This window comes from Lissotriton vulgaris, chromosome 10 (genome assembly GCF_964263255.1).
Source record: "Lissotriton vulgaris chromosome 10, aLisVul1.2, whole genome shotgun sequence".
NCBI lineage: Eukaryota > Metazoa > Chordata > Amphibia > Caudata > Salamandridae > Lissotriton > Lissotriton vulgaris.
Window position 1 is genome coordinate 1,128,899,626 of NC_141698.1, and position 18,192 is coordinate 1,128,917,817.

Genomic DNA, 18,192 nt, shown 5'->3' on the forward strand with positions numbered 1-18,192 from the left:
TAGCCCACCCCATATAAGTGAATTGATGAGTGATGGAACTCTGGAGTCAGGAGGGACCGAGCCCAACTCTTGTGGGCTTTTAAGATCTAACTAGTTTGACGAGATCCATGTATTGTGTGTTAAACGCAGAGCGTGTCCTTTTTAAAAAACAAAACATTTAAGGTGGAGAAGGGGCTTAAGTATGGAAGGACATTTTTTTTAAATGTTTTTTTACAAGAAGTAAAGGGCCTGAGGCAAAGGCCTGTGACTATTTTGTATAATGAGATCTGAAATAGTGCAACGCCCTGTAGTGTACGGAGTAGGAGTGCCTGGTGTCTACCAGAGGAAGTCGGTAGGGATCAGAAGAGGTTCACTAGAGTATCATTGACTTTTTTCCTGGAGGGAGGGGCGAAGTGGCAGCATCCAATGAGAAGACTGCCACAGAATCCCAGTTTGACCTCTGTTGTTCCAGTTGGGGATGAATCTTGCAGACCGTGAGAAAGATGGCCGCTGACAGCAGTCAGGAGGATGACGGTGCAAAGATGAAATTGAGTGTTGAAGCAGCCCTCAGGGATTTTGGCCAATAGGTCAGTGAGAGAAAGGGGCAGTGCAGTGTTTTTTTGAGATCACTGTAGGAAAAAAATCATTGAGGAGAATTTCTATCTTTTAGAAACACATAGTAGTACTTTGTCTTACTTAATCTTCCACCTAATTTGCAAGAACCATCCTTTCTAGGATTATGCAAGATTATCTCCTTAATCAATAGTATGTGCTGTACTCATGATGATCCTGTATAGGATGCACGCGTGGCCTCGCATACCTATAGATTTCAGCAAACATGGAAGTAATTGCATTCTGTTGTCAACAAATGCTTTTTGATGAATGCTTGTATTTTGAGTATTTCTGGCTCTCTGGGGATGAGTTGTTGAAGCCAATCTGACTCCCCATGGCCAGGAGGCTCCCGCTTGCCTGCTTCCATAAGTGTAGTGCTCCTCTTGCTTGAGTAGTTCACTCAAAAGTAGCAGCTGGAAGCAAGTACTTCTTAAAATATTGGTTATTTATTTTTCAAACCGCACCGAAAGTGTACAGAGTTACAATTCTGGATTTTAAAGGTTTTGTGACCTGTGTACTTTTCCATGTGAGTATTTGTATTGACCAGGAGTAGTGTGAGAATATACGTTGGGAGGCATTTCAATCCCTTTTTAGGTCTCGCCTGTCGATGCGCATGCGCATCGAGCAAGCGAGACTATGGTGGCTTATCCACTCTTTATCCAACTTGCAAGGAATCGTGGCGATTCCTTGCAGTGCACGAGACATTTAAGCTCAATGCGCATGCGCATTGAGCTTAAAAGCGCGTGCACATGCCCCCAGCCGCCTGCCTTGCCTACTCTCCCAGCTGGTGCCGCTCCACCCCCTGCGGGATCAAAGGCTTTCACTGCCGGCCGGCCATGCTTTCAGTTTCACGACCGGCCGGCCGTGTGAAGTGCATTTCAAAGCCCGCTCTCCCTGCTCCGCCCCCTGCTCCGGCCGAGACGCATTTCTCCTCCCTCCTCCCCCCTCCTGGGTCAGGTTACCCTGCTTTCTCTTTCGCTTTTTTTTCACCCGGTGACATTGTTGCCTTTAGCCCTTCCCTCACCTCCTCAAGCCGTTCAAGTTGTAAATTCCATGCTCCCCTCTCGCTGTCCATGTTGTCCACCTTCTGACTCCTGGGCAGCGTGATAAGGAAGGCAACATGATGGCGCACACTCCCTGCTGCTTTACTGTGAAGCGTGTCCATGTATGCGAGTATGCTTCATAGCGTTTTAACTTAGCCTGTTAAATCTATTATCCGCACTCCATACATTCCATTCCTGCTATCTTTGTTTACCACGCTCCATCTGCACACACTTCCTGCTGCTTTACCATGAAGCACGTCAGGGTATGTGAGTATGCTTCATAGCGCTTTAACTTGGCCATGTTAAATCTATTACCCGTACTCCTTACGTTCCGTTGCCGATTTTGTAGTTGTTTCTATCCCCTGGGGTAAATAGCTAACTCACAGGGTTTAAGAGCGCATCAAACAGCTTGCTATTTTAAAACACGCTTCTTTCCTACGTATGCAAGCTATATCTAAGGATTCTGACTTGCATATAAACCGGACGAGGCAGGGCGAGTGCAAACGTTTACAACACTTCAACAACGGATTATAATAATGAATGGGCCATCATAGCAAGTTAAGTCTTAAATATACTTATTTATAAACTAGGGGTGATGCTTTGGACAGGTAATGTAATAGGCAGCTGGCTGGAGCATAACTCTAGCGCCTCCTGACAAAGTACTGTTAAACTAACAAAAGACCCCTTGGCAAGTTTCAATATTAATCACTGATCATAGAGTCTGCGAAGTCGCCCACTGTGTGAAAGCTGCAGAGACCGCAATTATCTATTAAATATTCAATTTACTATCAACTTTTTGCAAATGGTCGTGGCATTAAAGCAATTCAATTAGGGACATCTTCGCTCAGTATTTTTTTTAAAGTATTTTGCCCAAAGAAGATAAAACACAAGTTCGCTTCTACAACATGAAGATCGAAAAAAATAACTTTTCTTTACTGCAACAGCCAGGCATATGCTCTTTTGTGTGTAATGGTTGCATCTGCGGGTATTATTTTTAGCCCGTTGTGGAAAACTGATGACTACATATAGACCTTGATAAGACCCTTTCGCGTTTAAAATAGTTTACCATTTGACTTTGAGATGCTAATTATTTGCCTAAGATTATTCTCGTCCTATCAAAACATAAAGCACTAGTCCGCAATTTATAACACGTATATTGTGCAACACTTCAATGACATTTTTAAAGTAACTATGCTGATTTTCCTGGCTATTGCACATTTTTCCCTCACCCACCCTCAACCCCTCATCCCCACTCACCCTCAACCCCTCACCCTCACTCACCCTCAACCCCTCACCCACCCTCAACCCCTCACCCTCACTCACCCTCAACCCCTCACCCACCCTCAACCCCTCACCCTCACTCACCCTCAACCCCTCACCCTCACTCCCTCACTCACCCTCACTCACCCTCAACCCCTCACTCACCCTCAACCCCTCTCACCCTCAACCCCTCACTCACCCTCACTCACCCACCCTCACCCACCCTCACCCACCCTCACTCACCCTCACTCACCCTCACTCACCCTCACTCACCCTCACTCACCCTCAACCCCTCACCCTCACTCACCCTCAACCCCTCACCCTCACTCACCCTCAACCCCTCACTCACCCTCAACCCCTCACTCACCCTCAACCCCTCACTCACCCTCAACCCCTCACCCTCACTCACCCTCACTCACCCTCACTCACCCTCACTCACCCTCACCCACCCTCACCCACCCTCAACCCCTCACTCACCCTCACTCTCCCTCACTCTCACTCACCCTCACTCACCCTCAACCCCTCAGCCTCACCCTCACTCACCCACCCTCAAACACCGTCAACCCTTCAGCCTCACCCTCACTCTCACTCACCCTCAAACACCGTCAACCCTTCAGCCTCACCCTCACTCACCCTCACTCACCCTCACTCACCCTCAACCCCTCACCCTCAACCCCTCACCCTCACTCACCCTCGACCCCTCACCCTCACTCACCCTCACTCACCCTCAACCCCTCACCCTCACTCACCCTCAACCCCTCACCCTCAACCCCTCACCCTCACTCACCCTCACAACACATATTGTGTTACAATAGGTGTCACATTTGCAAAAGATAAAACTATTGGCATTGTAAATAACAAAGCTATTATTTCGCTATTTTAAAAACAAGCACATACATAAAAAATGTGTCCTTTACAATACCAATAGCTCAAACTTTCCTAATGCGAGACCTATTGCATTGCTGTGCTTCTCTCCCCTGCTGCACTCTCCTGCTCTCTAGAGATGTGGCCTAACGACCAGAGCTGCCATCTAAGTCACGTAAATACAAAACATGTTGCATTCCAAATGCTATAGGTGTCACATTCGCAAAAGTTATAACTATTGGCATTGTAAATGACAAAGCCATCAATTTAGCAATTTTAAAAACCAACAAATTAATAACATATGTCATTTACAAGACCAATAACTCCAACTCTTCTAATGCGAGACCTATTGCATTTCCAATGCTTGTTTTGTTTTCCTCTTCAAACACAAGAATGCCCCCTGTTTTTTCCATTTTTTAACATTGACCCAGGTGTGTCCCTTTATCAGACATGATTCTCGAATGACATTTAGTGGGTATACCTTTTCAGTTGGTAGTCATTGTTTCTTTTGTGAAATTTTTGGACAACAGATTTTTCGTCTGTACATCTATTGTCTACAGTGTAACTAGTGTCTCTGAAGTGTATGTGTAATATCCCTTCTGTAACGCACCTCTGCTCAGCCGGGCACATCCACCTTTCTTTGACGTTAAAGTGTTCTAGGTCTAAGGTGATTACAACAGTAGGGTTCTGTGGAACTGGGAAATATGGTTTGCCCCATATTTCGGCTCCCATTTTGTCGTCGCCGCCATTTTGGGTTGCCTTCACTCGGGCAGAAAGACGAGAGCGATGTTTTTGTCATTTTCCAGCATCGCGCGTCAGATCACTCCTTTGCCCTTGTTTACTGAAGAGTGTCAGGGACTGGTCGAACGCACTAAGCCTTGTCTGAGCCACATAAACCCTTGCCCGCACGACTGTTGATTCACACCATTCTTTCCTCTTTTGCTATCTTATCTGTAGTTCTTGTTACACATCTCGAAGCATTCTCTAGTCTTATGTCTGTCCTTCTAGAGCGCACCTGTGTTGTCGTTAGCCGTAAAATATATGATGGGTATTCTCTGGGTGATTTGTTTAAGGGGCCAAGTTGCAAACATGACTGCCAATATGAAGTTACATAGAGATTAACGTATTTTGTTTAGCGTTTGCCGAAGTCTCAGCATTGTGTGTTATTGCTTTTTGTATTGTGTTACACTGTATAAAAGCTCGACTGCCACGGAGTTAAGGAGCAGTCTCTTGTGAATATCACCCTCCTAGTGACTTCGCAGACAACTGTACTAGCTGCAGCTAATAAATCGACTTGTTACGCCAAGATGGAGTGTCCAGTGTCTCTGTAAGTGTCCAGTATCCTTGGATTGCTGAGGCAGTAGAACCCGGCGATTTCAGGCGTCTTCATACGCCACCTGACCCATCTTGTCCAGGTTCCTCAGTTCAATGATTTAGTCAACATTTTTCTTTTATTATGTGACCTTGGCTTTGAAGACATTTGTTTGTCTGCAAAACAAATCGTTTTTAAAAACGAAGTGTTGCCTATGGGAGGTAGCTTTGTGACCGTGGGCTAGTGCCTAACCTTTATTGTTATTTTGAACTTTTCATATGTGTCTTACTGAAAAAAGTCTCGTCCTGTAGTTACAAACTCCGCTGGTACCACTTTGTTTTATATTATTTAGCCTACAGGCTACATTTGGATATATTAGGCTGTTTTTATTGAGTAGGTAAAGGAAACCCTACCGTGTACTTAACTGTCTTGCGTTTGTCCTGCTAAAAAAGATAATTAAAACAGTTTGTTATCCATGCCCCACCTCTTTTGCCTGTTTACAATTGGAAATTTTCCAGTGGTGATGCTACTGGAACAAGTCTGCATCTGTAGTTTAACTGTTTCATCTGGAATAGCTGAGAAATCTGGGGCTGAGTTTGCTGAACTTTTTTGGTTTGTATGTGCTTGTGTCAAATCTCCATTGAGAGCCAGTATTGTTAAAAGCAGTGCTGTGGGGCCGACTGAAGACTGGAGAAGACAGAGCTGGAGAGGTAGAACCATAGTGGAGAAACGAGGAATGTTCAGATATATTCACATAGACACTGAAATCAACGTCTTGTTCAGATCTGTATGTTTTATCACTGAGGGCAGAATGTAATTTCACTCTTTTTCTCCGCAGGAAGTGCTGGGCGCCAACGATCTGGAGCACAACTTCCTAACCATTGCAATTCGCCCTCATGGCATATTCGGCCCGCGAGACCCCCAGCTGGTCCCTATCCTTGTGGAGACGGCAAAGAGTGGCAAAATTAAGTTCATGATTGGGTAAGGACATGGCTCCTGGCTTTTTAGTGAAGGTCTCAAAACATGCCAACTCCTTCAAACCTAAGTTGTCTCTATTATCCCAAGCACAACTGATGTCTGTCGACCTTTGTTAGCCAGGAGAAAACAATAACCTCTGACCATGTGACCTTACATAATCTGTATCCTTTGTTACTGTAGGTTTTTTGCCTGGGTTAGTCCTATTTTAAAGGTTTATATATGAGAAAGGCCAAATGCTCCCTATGTGAAGAATTCCTTCCTTCCTGTCTGTATTATGTGAGGCTGGTGTAATGCACACTGGCAAACAGTTGATTCTCAAAGGGAATCTTAACTCTTTACTTGTAGATGTAAAATTTGCAAAGGGTTTGGTGTTGACCCTGATTCACACAACTCAGCAATAGTCGATCTGGAAAGCTGCACCAGTCACAGCTTCCCAGGTCTGTTAATGAGGGAGCCATGTGACTTTTGTAATGTCTACTAGTTTCCCAATGCAGAATGTTACATACTACAGTTTCACACTGTTCTGTTGAAAGGCAGCTGGATGTGCAAATGAGCATGTTTTTTTCCTTCTTTTTTCTCAATGTTGAAAATTATTTTCAGTGTGGAGAACCCACCCCCCCACCTCCCGCCTCCCCCTACACCTCATCCAGGCGTGGGGCTGATTCATTCTGTTTACCGCCCTGGAACAGAAATTACTCCAACCATTTGCTGGAGTAAAGCTATGGCTGGTTCCAGTTTGAGAACGGTTTGGATTGGAGGTTGTGAATGCCAGCTAACTCGCAAGCTTGTGGGTGTTCATAAAGTTACAAAGCCAGCCATTCTTTGGAGTTTCCACTTCCCACCCCTTCGATGGGGTTTACTACTTAGTAGTTGTGCCTACTTGTGGGGTACACTTATGCAGAAGTAACTTGACTTACAGCTGCTGGGTCACCTTCTGTCTGTACCTGCCAACTTTAAATCCTGCCTTTGCACTCCTTAACCTCAATGAGTGACAACGGCGTTGTGAACCGGGTCAGGAGCCTTCCTGTTTACAGCCGATACTGACCATCCTTAACTGATCGTTGATGTAAAGTGGCACATCATGCTGGCACCACTCCACATTCTTGCATCCTTTGCATCTAATTGACGGTGATATAAAATCACTGCAAGACACACCTCATGGCACTGGGGACTGGAGCGGTGTGCAAGATGACAAACCCTAGAGAGAAGACGAGCCATCCACTCACTGCATCTCACATGCTGGGCAGAGCAGATCTCATAAGTGAACTTACGAGGTTGAGTCCTCTGCATGTTTTGTGTTTAAAATCTGAATAATAAGATCTTGTGGCAGGGACCCCGTTTGCTGTAGTCTCCCTGACCAACCAACCTTCTCCTCTGTCTGCTGTGGTAATTGTGTAGTTAAGTGTGTCCATCGATTGTAGCAGAATATTAGCTGTATTCTGTATCATAATGACGGGCGCTCTCTGGCACCTCCATGTCTTATACCAATGAAAGAAGGATCTGTGCTTGCTAACTTCTCCAGGGGAGACCCACCTCCCCTTTACTGCCCGATTCTGATCTATTCTAAGTGTCTACTCCTCGCGTCAAAATGACATCACTGCAAGAATTCACAGCTAGGTGTGCTCCTTGTGTGGGTTGTTGATTTTACTAGACCTTAGTGACAAATGTTTTACTCTTACAGCAATGGGAAGAATTTAGTGGACTTTACCTACGTGGAAAATGTAGTCCATGGGCACATACTGGCTGCCGAGCATCTCCAGAAAGACTCGCCATTGTGTGGAAAGGTAATTATCTTGTTTGCTTCATTAGTACAATAGTTATGTAGTCAGTCATTTCAGTCACTGAAAATTACATCCTAAGTGCGCAACTCTCCTTCTGAGTGAACCATGCGTTGGCCCTCCAGCCTAAGCTTCGAACCCAGTCTTGAGCGATTCATCCCTCCCTTCCTTCAAAATGTGCGCTCTTCTTTCCTGTCCAAGCATGCACCTTTCCTTCCTCATCAACAGTGAGATTTACCTCCCAAGCACAAGCCTGTGCTCCCCCCTCCCCCCCCAAACCTTCTGAGGCCTATGCGGTGCCTCCCATGCCAGGTATGACTCTCCTTCCTGAGTGGGAGCCTCAACCTTCTGTCTTTTTCCGGCCAGAGCCTGTACTTTTCTCTCTCCAGGCCCATGCTTGTGTCTTCTGTTTCTGTGGGCCCAAGCAAGCCATATCTACCCTGCCTCAAATCATTTTCCTGCTTCTCGCAAACATGCAGCCTTTCCTTCCTACTTTAACACTACACATTACCTTTCTCATTAACCCTTCACCATTTCATCCTACATTAGCCTTGCTGCGTTTGCTCTTAACTGTTTAATATTTCTATCCAGAATTGGGGTATCTTTTAAAGATTCATATGCATGAATCATTCCCTGTCGTCGAGATGGGAGTCCCACTGTAAAATAATCAAGCAGTGTTTTAATAAATTTCATCGGCTATGATGGCCCAAAGCCATCTTATCAGTATCCTATTTAGTCCTTTTTTTAAAAAAAGGGCCTAATGTTGGAACACAGCCACTCAGCTGTGAGCACCCTCTAGAACATTCTCAGCAGAGGCAGATTCCCACAGATTTTCACTGCACGTCGTGTGGGAGGGAGTCTCCCCGAGTGCAACTCCGTTTTTCTCAGCCACTAGAAGTTTCTTCAATCTAGACATCATGTCTGACAAGAGGGGTCTTTTCCGCCCATGTACGACCTGTGGCAAAAAAAGAGTCAATGTGGATGATCCACATAAAGAATGTATTTATTGGCCACATCCTAAGCATGAGGGGAGAGAATGCAAGATCTGCTGCACCGTTTAATCCAAAACCCTCAAGGACAGAGAGGGGGATGTTGTTGCTGTGGCTTCAAACCACTGAGCACCAGACAATTTCATCTGATGAGGAGAGTGAGAAATCCTCTGCATCTCATAAAAGGAACAGATCTAAAGACAGTTCCTCAGGAGAAGATCGGAAACACCATAAACCTTCCCAGGACTCCAAGAGCTCTAAAACAGAAAAAAGAGCTAAGTACTCCTCAGAACCTCCATTGTCTGTGCCCTCTACGCCATCTACGAAGGACGAAGATCGCCCAAGAGCCTCCTCTTAAGAGCCTGCGAGGCAAAAATCTCATAAGAAACCATCGTTGATGACAACTATGAGTATAACATCGTCGGCGCCGCCGTTGACGGCAACTGACAACAACGGCAATCTTGGCTCCTGTGTAGTCTACGAGGGTCTCACCTTCCAAGAGCCCATTGACGCCCTCCTGTTGACAAAGGTTCTGTCGGCGAAGATCTAGTTGATGACTGTCTGGTCGACTACCACATCGGTTGCTTTTCTGTTATCGAAACTGTGTTCGCATCAACGGCGGCACAACCACCGACGAAGGCTCCGTTGACAATGGAATTTGCCTTGCTGGTTACGTCTACACCCTTGACTAGGGTTGCTCAGGTTACCAGGGTGACCAAGACTTTTCTGCGTCCAGAATACAGTAACGTTTCTCCTTTAATTCGGTTGCATCTACTGGAGGGCTATGTTGATGAGGATGACAATGGTCTTTATGGTGTAGTTCACCGCCCTTCGGATCTGCATATAAAATGTCAGGACGATGAGGATGAAGACTATTGCGATGAGTCGCAATATTATCAACAGGGCTGTATGGCTCCACATCAGCAATACAATAAATATGGTCCTCATCTGCGTCTCACGGAAATGGCCCACTTTCCACCATCTCTTATACAGGACTTGCAGGCTATGATGGCGGATTACAGGGAGCGTTTTCCCCAGGAGAAGGATCAACCTGACAGGTTGGTACCTCAGTCACGTCCACCAGTTTCACCTGTTCAACCACCAACCACACATGTAATTGTTCCTCACCCTGTGCCAACTGACCCTGGCACATGGGATACGTCTTCTTCGGATAAAGAAAGAGAGGAGGGCGAGTTGCTGGCTCCAATCTCTGCTCCGGACCCTTGGGAGGATTGTCATACCAATACCCTCCCCTCCTCCGCATCTGCCATCAGACCCATAATTTAATGGAGAGGACAGCCAGCAGATTTAATTTGCATATGACAGTTAAACAGACCGAATTTTTCTTACATGATTTTAAAGCGGATTCCAGAAAATCGATACTTCCATACCAATTATCGATTCTATTTATTATAAGGTTCCCTCTGCCACTGTCAATGGGGAATGCCCTTTTAATGCGATGGTCTGGGATATATGCTTATGCCCCCCGCCCCCAAACCCAGCCCTGTCCCTTTAATTCCCAGGGTACTAACCAAGGTGAAGACGGAAGGCTGTCATTTGATCCTAATAGTGCCACAATGGCCCAGGCAGTACTGGTTCCCGGAGCTTCTCTTGATGTCTAATTCGAGGGCCGTACGCCTACAACCATCTCTCCTCACCAGGGACAAGGGCCTGGTTCGTCACCCAGACCTGGAGTCTCTTCATTTGTACGCATGGCTCCTGAGTCTCTATAGTTCAAGGTCTTCGATATCTCACAGGAACGCAGAGAGATATTGCAAAATCCAGAGCTGACAGCACTACCAAGATGCACCGCCTTAAATAGAAGCGGTTCTGCTTTTGGTGCCAACGAAACAATTTGCACCAGCTTCAAGCATCTCCGGAACGGAGTTTGCCAAATCTCCTTTCTTTGGCAAAGTCAGGTCTCACTTTCTCTTCGGTAAAGGTTCACCTTGCTGAGATTTCCCATTACAGAAGATCTCCTCAAGTCCCCACTCTCAGTGCGTCTAGTCTGGTAAAGCAATTCATGAGGGGCCTCTTCCGGGCTTTTCCCCCGGTGCGTGCACCCCCTCCGGAATGGAAGCTCAACTTGGTCCTCGCGCAACTAATGAGGCAGCCTTTTGAACCAATTCACAAAGCAGACCTAAAGTTTCTCACCTAGACGTTGAGCCCTCCTACTGGCTCTCAGTTCTGCGAGGAGGGTTAGCAAAATCCAAGCCTTTACAGTCAAGGAACCATTTCTTCATTTTGCTGATTACTGTAGCTCTGCGAATGAACCAGACTTTTATTCCACAAGTCTCAAAACATTTCCGCCTCAATGAACCAGTAATGCTTCAGTCTTTTTCCCCAAATCCAGCTAGTCCAGCAGAGCAAGCTTTACATGTGCGGAATGTTAAAAGATGTTTCAAATTCTACCTGCATAAGACAAAGGACCTGGGAAAGACTGATCAGCTACTGGTGGCTTACGGACAGGGCAGAGAAGGAACAGCAGTAACTAAGGCTACTGTCGCCAGATGGGTCTCCTCGGCGATACAATTCTGCCATGACAAGGCTAAGAAGCCCTTAACAAGAAGAACTAAGGCGCACTCCACCAGGGCAGTTTCTATATCAGCAGTGCTGTTCGCTGGAGTAACACTAGAAAAGATTTCAAGGGTCTGCAACATGGAAAAATGTCCACACGTTTATGGAGACTACTGTTTGCAATCTACGCCGCACAAAGATGCAGCCATGGGCCAAGTGGTACTATGTCATCTGTTCAATTAATGTGGGCCTCTTTTCTGGTAAAAGAGCAGTTTTATTTTCATTAAAGTGGCATAGCTTTGCTTACTATCCTTTGCAAATGTTATTTTTTTGTCAGAACTTTAGAAATTAAGGCGTGCCTTCATTGTTTTATTGTTTGTTCTTCTAAACACTTCATAGGATGTATCCTCTGTAGAACAGTATGTTAAGGCTTCAGGTTTGTTTATAGACCATTTTTTTTAAGGCTGTCTCGAATTGAAAGGGTACGGGTATGCTTACAAATGTCTCTGTTATATTGAAATAACTTGTGGGATTTATGGGTTGCCTGTATCCCTCCTTCCAATAACGACCTCATAATGTTTGGGTACTGATTGCTATTCTGATTCAAGCATGTGAATCTATGAAAGATAACCCAATACTGGATAAGAAAATAAGTTACTTCCCTGTAACTGCGGGTATCCAGTATTGGTATCTTTCATAGATTCACATGCAACCCACCCTCCTCCCCGTAGAGGTAGTTCTCTTTAGTTTATGGGATTCTTACTTCCCAATTGTGCTTAGAAAATCTGAGAGAATCTGCCTCTGCTGAGAGTATTCTTGAGGGTGCTGACAGCTAATTGGCCGCACTCAACATTTAGTCCTTTTTGAAAAAGGACATACATAGGCTACTAATAAAATGGTTTAGGGACATTATAGCCTATGACATTTATTAAACACTGCTTGATTATTTTACCGTGGCACTCTCATCTCGACGACGGGGAATGATTCAAGCATGTGAATCTATGAGAGATGCCAATACTGGATAACCGCAATTCCAGGTAAGTAATTTATTTACTTCTTACACCTGGAATTTTTCATGCTAGTTTATACATGGACTTTTCCTCCCACCAGGAATATTGAAGTAGTAACGTGAGAGTCACGAGAAGCCGAATATTTAGCGTGACCTCTTTATCAGGGCACCGAGTCATAAGAAGGAAAGTAGTAGTATGCATTTGAAGGCATGTTCTAAGCAGAGAGCTGAAGTTAAGACCAGTGACTGGAAGAATGAACTCATACCTCTTCATAGCAACTAAATACTAGATAGCCGTTGTATCTTTAGCCTACTTATGACAGTGTAGGAGTATGTTAAACTTAGCGCATACTCATTTGCAAGAAAAAGAAGTAAAATGCATCTTGAGGTTTTTGTAGCATGGAAAGGAGTGACCCTTTTCTGGAGGAGTGGGAGTTATTCTGCTGAGGTTTTCAAAAAATTGTGTGTTTCCCCCTTACTTTTCCTTGGATGCCGGTGGCTGCTTATCTTGTTATGAAATTGACTAGTTTAGTTTGTGTGCTTCCTCACTCCTCATGACCCATTACTGATGTCTGCTCGTTGTGAACTCTTCCTTACGTTAACTTTATTCTCTTTCTCCTACAGGCATATCACATCACAAATGATGAGCCTATTCCATTCTGGACTTTCCTCTCCCGTATTCTGGTGGGCTTGAACTACGATGCCCCGAAGTACTGCATCCCCTACTGGCTGGCATATTATCTGGCACTCTTCCTGGCTCTCATAGTCCTGATACTAAGTCCACTTGTCCGGATCAAGCCAACCTTCTCCCCCATGCGTGTGGCTCTAGCCGGGACATTTCACTATTACAGTTGTGAGGCAGCCAAGAAGGACATGGGCTACCGTCCAGTGGTCGGACTGGAGGAGGCTTTGGAAAAGACCATCCAAAGCTATCCGCAGCTGCGTCGGAGTCTGTAGGCGCAAGCAGGTCCTGCGGGCTACTAAGAGGGACATGGGCTATCAGGCAGTGCTCTGCTTGGAGGAGTCCGTAGAAAAGAACTTTCAACATCCTTGGATGTGACGGAGTGTGTAGGACAGAGCCGACCTGCTGAACCTTGTTCAAGGCAACAAAACCTGAAGCTTGCCTGACTGGATTGTAAAAGCAACCTATGACAGGAAACCTTAACAAACTCACGGACCCTACCATGCACTGCTGGTGATTGACATCTTATGCCAGTTACCTTTACACCACGGTGCTATGTTTTGCACGGCATCTCACACCTGCTACTGGTACATTTTGTCTGGTTCCTGAAATGATTGAAAAAGGAAGGTGGTGCTGGATTTTGGCAAAGCAGCATCTGCACCATGTGTTACCCTGAAAGTGTTAATGAAAGGGGACCTTTGTGCGTTTTGGCTGGTTGTTGAGACAGATGAACTGTGAGGTTTTGTGAAGTGACTGCCTGAGAGAAGCAGTGATAATGGTGAGTTGTCTTTTTTAAGTTTTTGAGATGAGTTGTATGAACTGTTGGGTGTGGTTGGCTGTTGAACTGGAGTAAGTGTGATTAGTTTGGCAGGGCTGTGTGTGTTAAAGGACAGAAATAATGATTGTGTTTGGGTCTGTGCATGAGCTGACCATGTAGATAGTTGGCTGTGCTAATGTGAGTGCAGGAGTCTATCTGTGTGATTGGGTGTGCCCATGTGACTTCGTAAGATGGACAGTCTGATGGTTTTGCGGTGGTAAAAGTATGTGTATGAATATTTGAGTACTGGATCTTTCCCATTTTTGCAGGGGAGTGGATTGTCTTTAAATTGTGCTGTGGAAAATGTTCACAAACTCTTGAAAGGTACGGTGGAAGCCCCATTGGACTTTCCAAGCTGGACGTTGATTGTTAGCCGTTGATGGGTGAGGGCTCTTGTTTGCATCCTGAAAAGACAACTTTGGGAAAGGTTTCTGGACCAGAAAATATTCCTTTTGCTATCCAGATTTTGAGTGCACTTTTAGTCCTTTTACTGTAGAACTCTGCACTGCCCTCCACCATCCGGCTGGTTGCTGTTCTCCTGTTTTGTTCTTGCTCATTTAAACATTCCATCATCTCTCCTTTTCTGAGAGGTCTCATTAGAGTTGTGCGCTGGAATAAAGATCCACCCCTTAATTTGAGATTCCTGTGGAGATATTGGTTATTGTCATTCCTTTCCCACGCCTTTGGTTTGCTCTATAGATTGGTTATTGCTAATTTACCACGTCTTGTGTTTGCTCTGTAAATTGGATATTGTCATTCACTTCCCATGTCTTCGTTTTGCTCTGTAGATTGGTTATTGTCATTCATTTCCCATGTCTTTGGTTTGCTCTATAGATTGATTATTGTCATTCCTTTCCCACGCCTTTGGTTTGCTCTATAGATTGATTATTGTCATTCCTTTCCCACGCCTTTGGTTTGCTCTGTAATTTGGTTATTGTCATTCATTTCCCATGTCTTTGGTTTGCTCTATAGATTGGTTATTGTTATTCATTTCCCATGTCTTTGGTTTGCTCTGCTGAAGTCTTCCTTCTTTCTTAGCAGGGACTGCTCCTAAAACATTTTCAGTGAATGACATTAGCTACATTCATAGTGGAATCTGATTGTCTCGCTTGGGTGTTCGGGACACTGTCCTGCCCTCTTTCCTCATCACATGAAGGAGGAGCTTGTCATTTGGGTAGAGACCTTTTAGCAGCAGAAGCTTTTGTAACCACAGTAGTCGAGGCAGTATGCTCGTCACCAGTTCTTGCCCCAGACGCCACTGTTCCCTAGTGGAGGTTCCCCCTCTCTAGCAGCCTCCTGTAACTTATGCTGAGCGAGTTGTCTTCATCCAAGCTGTCTGCTCTTCTTTGTAGGGTTCAATTTGACAATTTATAGCCACCTAGACAATTTCCTCTTGAATTCAGGCTTACCCCAGAGGAGGAACCGTTGACCCCGGCAAGCAGAGTACGTAACCTGGGGGTGCTGATTGACAAGGATCTCCAGATGGAATCACAGGCTAATAAGACCGCCAACGTCTGCTTTGCTTTATTACGTATGCTGCGTAAAATACTGCCCCTGCTACCTAAAGAGGCGCGCCCACAGGTAGTAAGTAGTATAGTGGGTAGTAGGCTGGATTATTGCAATTCGCTGTATTTGGGGGCCCCATTATACATTCTGCAGGGGCTCCAAAGAATCCAGTCTGCAGCAGCTAAACTTGCCCTCGGTTGGCAACGCTGCACCTCAACAACATTGGCCTTGAGAGAGCTGCACTGGCTACCTCTGATGGAGCGTATTCGCTTTAAAACCCTGTGTTTGGTTTTTAAAGCGGTGCATGAGTTAGGGCCAGCTCTTATACAGGAAAGGTTCTCCTGGTACCAACCCACTAGGCAGCTCTGGTCGTCTAGTGCCGCACTACTCACAGTGCCTAGGTTCAAACGGGCCAGGCTAGGAGGTAGAGCTTTTAGGGGCTGATTATGATTGCGGTTTTTCCGCATCCTCGGGGCCGGCGGAAGCCACCGCCGGCCCCGAGGATGCGGAAAAACCGCAGCGGACTGACCAAGGACCCACCGCCACATTAGGATGGCTGGTGGGTCCTGGTTTCCGTCCGCAGCTTTTCCGCCGCGGTCGGCTTACTACCGCGGCGGAAAAGCTCTGATATGGTGACGGTGTCTCTCAGACACCGTCCGCCATATCAGGATGGGCTTTCAAAAGTGCTTTTCCGCGGCGGGTTTTCCGCTGTGGAAAAGCATACGGATCTTCACCTAGGGGGCCCGTTGCGGGCCCCCTAGGTGAAGGGGGGTGGGGGTGCACATGGGGGGTACCTATGGTACCCCCCCTGCATTTGCATGCAGAAAGCGGCAGGCACCGCGCGGTGCCTGCCTCTTTCTGCATGCAAATGCAATGCGTGCATTTTTAACATTGCCGCGGGTGCAGCTTGAAGCTGCACCCGCGGCAATATTAAAAATAGAGGATGTGACCGCTAGGGTGGCGGTCACATCCTAATCGCACAGGAGGGGACTCCGCAGCCCATGCGGACGTCCCCTCCTCCTCAATGATCGCGGACGGGCGCAAGTCCGTCCGCGATTATCCGTCCGCGATCATAATCGGCCCCTTAGTGTGGCCGGCGCACGGTTGTGGAATGGACTCCCTCAGAGCCTTAGACAGATCAGCGCCCTGCTAGAGTTTCGCAGGAACCTGAAAACTTGACTTTTTCCCAAGGCCTAGCTTGAGTCTTTTTTAGGCTCGGGCTGGTGTGACCTATTCAATCGTGGCCCAGTTGACGGTCTGAAGCGCCAGGATACCTGTGGGGTGACAGTAAGCGCTATATAAGTTTTAAAATCAATCAATCAGTTTGTAAAACCTAGTGGTGGAGTAGATACACAGCATGTGCCTAGAGTACAGCTAGTTGTCATCTTAACGCACAGCTGTGAAAGACTGTGGCCTGCGCAGTTTGAGAGCATAGTTGGTGTGCAGCCCCCCCTCCCCTCCCCACTGACAGATTCAACCCCATCATCTTCATCACTATTGCTCCAAGTTTCATCTCGGATCATATCGGATTTCACTGGATTGACCGTTTACGTTCCCAAAGATGTGTTCCTTGGAAGGAGTTTGAGGGGAGATGGTCCTTCCTGTCCGCTCTCCTTCCCACCCATCTTTCGCCCATGAAGTGGACCTTCCTTATGGAGACACAAGAGCCTCTGCTGCTTACACTCGGGTTGGGTTGTAACTGCTGCTTGCACTTACGTTTATTACACATTATATTTCCCTCTGTACTGAAAGGTGCAAATGTGATCCTGTGTTTAGCAAGCCTTCTTTGTCTCACCTAGACGATGCCCCTGGCTGCTGATGGTGCTCACTGTGTATTCAGAATTCTCTGCAATGTTTCTAATGTCTGAATTATTCCAGCATTTCTGCTCAGTATAACGTGGCACTCCGTTTAAAGTTTTTATTTTTCTTGATCAGCCTTTAGTATTGGGCTATACATTTTTTTAAACCTTTGCTAATTTTCCTTTTCTTCGTGGCCGTGGCCATTAGGCAGCCCTGTCATCAAACGTAGTTGGTGTTTGGGTGCAAACTACTGAATCCTTCGATCCCTGTTGCAATCTGTGTTGCTGCTCCTTTTTGACACACATTTCATAATGTCAGAACAAGATGCTTGAATACTTCGCACCATTGTACTTTCTAGTTCTGCGATTTTAAACTAACCTGTGACCCATCAGGTAAATACAAGTCGGTTTTTGTATGGATTGTGGTGTACTGACTTATGGGGATCAAGAGATTTCCAATTTGTACTTTTGTATATATACACCTTGTTTTAGCAATCTGTTAACTAAAATTGGATCCTGGTATATCATTATACAGGTTTCTTTCTCATACTGCCCACAGTATCCTTAATTGTGCATCATGTCACATTCTAATGTCTTTCATATCCAATGAGTTCAGAAGTAATATGCACGCGTCCAAATTTGAAAGGGAGGTTAAGCGTACCGTTTTGTACATGTAAGGGCATCACACTGCAGAAATGTCTGGCATCTACACCAAGAAAACCCCCAGTCAATGGCTCAATTCAGCAAGGACGTGACCTATGAACCAGGTGCGTGCATTAAATGGAATTCCTCAAAGCAGGACTGGGATTAGTTTGATAGTGAATGTTCAAAAGCAGGAAGGAACCCCGACTGGTCATAAACCAAAAGATATCGGTATCCCGTCAATCCCATGGCCTAGCGCGGCAGGGACAACCTGGAGCGATGTCTCTCCTGTCCAGGGTCAAAACAAGACTGAAGCTGCAGAGGAATGGAAGTAGATTCAACCGTTCACCGGTGCTGAAATACAGAAAACTTAAAATAAGACATGCATAATGTGTTCTTTATAAA

The 18,192-nt window shown here is 45.8% G+C and overlaps 1 protein-coding gene across 1 annotated transcript in view; it reads left to right on the plus strand.

Moving 5' to 3' along the window:
* The window catches only part of NSDHL (NAD(P) dependent 3-beta-hydroxysteroid dehydrogenase NSDHL), a 45,448-nt gene extending 27,756 nt beyond the window's left edge, over positions 1–17,692 (plus strand). The window contains exons 6-9 of the mRNA XM_086942211.1: positions 5,909–6,051; positions 7,730–7,832; positions 12,966–15,785; positions 16,435–17,692. Of these exons, the coding sequence (XP_086798337.1) occupies positions 5,909–6,051; positions 7,730–7,832; positions 12,966–13,298 (579 nt within the window). The 3' untranslated portion in view covers positions 13,299–15,785; positions 16,435–17,692. The remainder of the gene's footprint in view (positions 1–5,908; positions 6,052–7,729; positions 7,833–12,965; positions 15,786–16,434) is intronic.
* Positions 17,693–18,192: the final 500 nt, after the last annotated feature.